Below are 601 nucleotides of genomic sequence, written 5' to 3' on the forward strand. Positions count from 1 at the left end.
AGCGCTGCATCTGTTGGAGCTGCCGCCGCAAGTGGATCTGGAAACGATGTTGAAACCATCATTTTCAATAACAACAATGGAGGCTATGGTGCTGGATCTAACGGTTTATACGGTACAAACGGACTCAACGGCCTTTACGGACAACAAGGACTAGGCGCCAGCTCTGCAGCTGCTTCAGCTTCCGCCACAAGTGGTTCCGGAAACGATGGTGAAACCATTATTTTAAATAACAACAATGGAGGCTTTGGTGCTGCATCTAACGGCTTATATGGTTCAAGCGGAATCAACGGTCTAAATGGACAACAGGCACAAGGTGCCAGCTCAGTAGCTGCTGCAGCTGCCGCCGCTGCCTCGAACGATTATCAATTCAGCGCTCCCAGTGTTTTGGGATACGGTCGTTTCTTGCCTTATGGCAATCAAGATCGCACTATGATTGTGAGCAATGATAACTCTGGATCAGGAGCATCTGCTTCTGCTTCCTCATCATCAGCAAATTCAGGTTCATCAGGAATTGGACTGGGTGGTCTTTATGGTTCGGGATCTAACGGTTTATACGAATCTAACGGACTCAGCGGCCTTTACGGACAACAAGGACAAGGTG

General features: G+C 48.6%; 1 protein-coding gene across 1 annotated transcript in view; it reads left to right on the forward strand.

The window, feature by feature from the left end:
- LOC119828701 (N66 matrix protein-like) overlaps window positions 1-601 on the forward strand; it is a 920-nt gene that overhangs the window by 160 nt on the left and 159 nt on the right. The window contains exon 2 of the mRNA XM_038350941.1: window positions 3-598. Coding sequence (XP_038206869.1) covers window positions 3-598 — 596 coding nt within the window. The remainder of the gene's footprint in view (window positions 1-2; window positions 599-601) is intronic.

Source organism: Zerene cesonia, chromosome 8 (genome assembly GCF_012273895.1).
Source record: "Zerene cesonia ecotype Mississippi chromosome 8, Zerene_cesonia_1.1, whole genome shotgun sequence".
NCBI lineage: Eukaryota > Metazoa > Arthropoda > Insecta > Lepidoptera > Pieridae > Zerene > Zerene cesonia.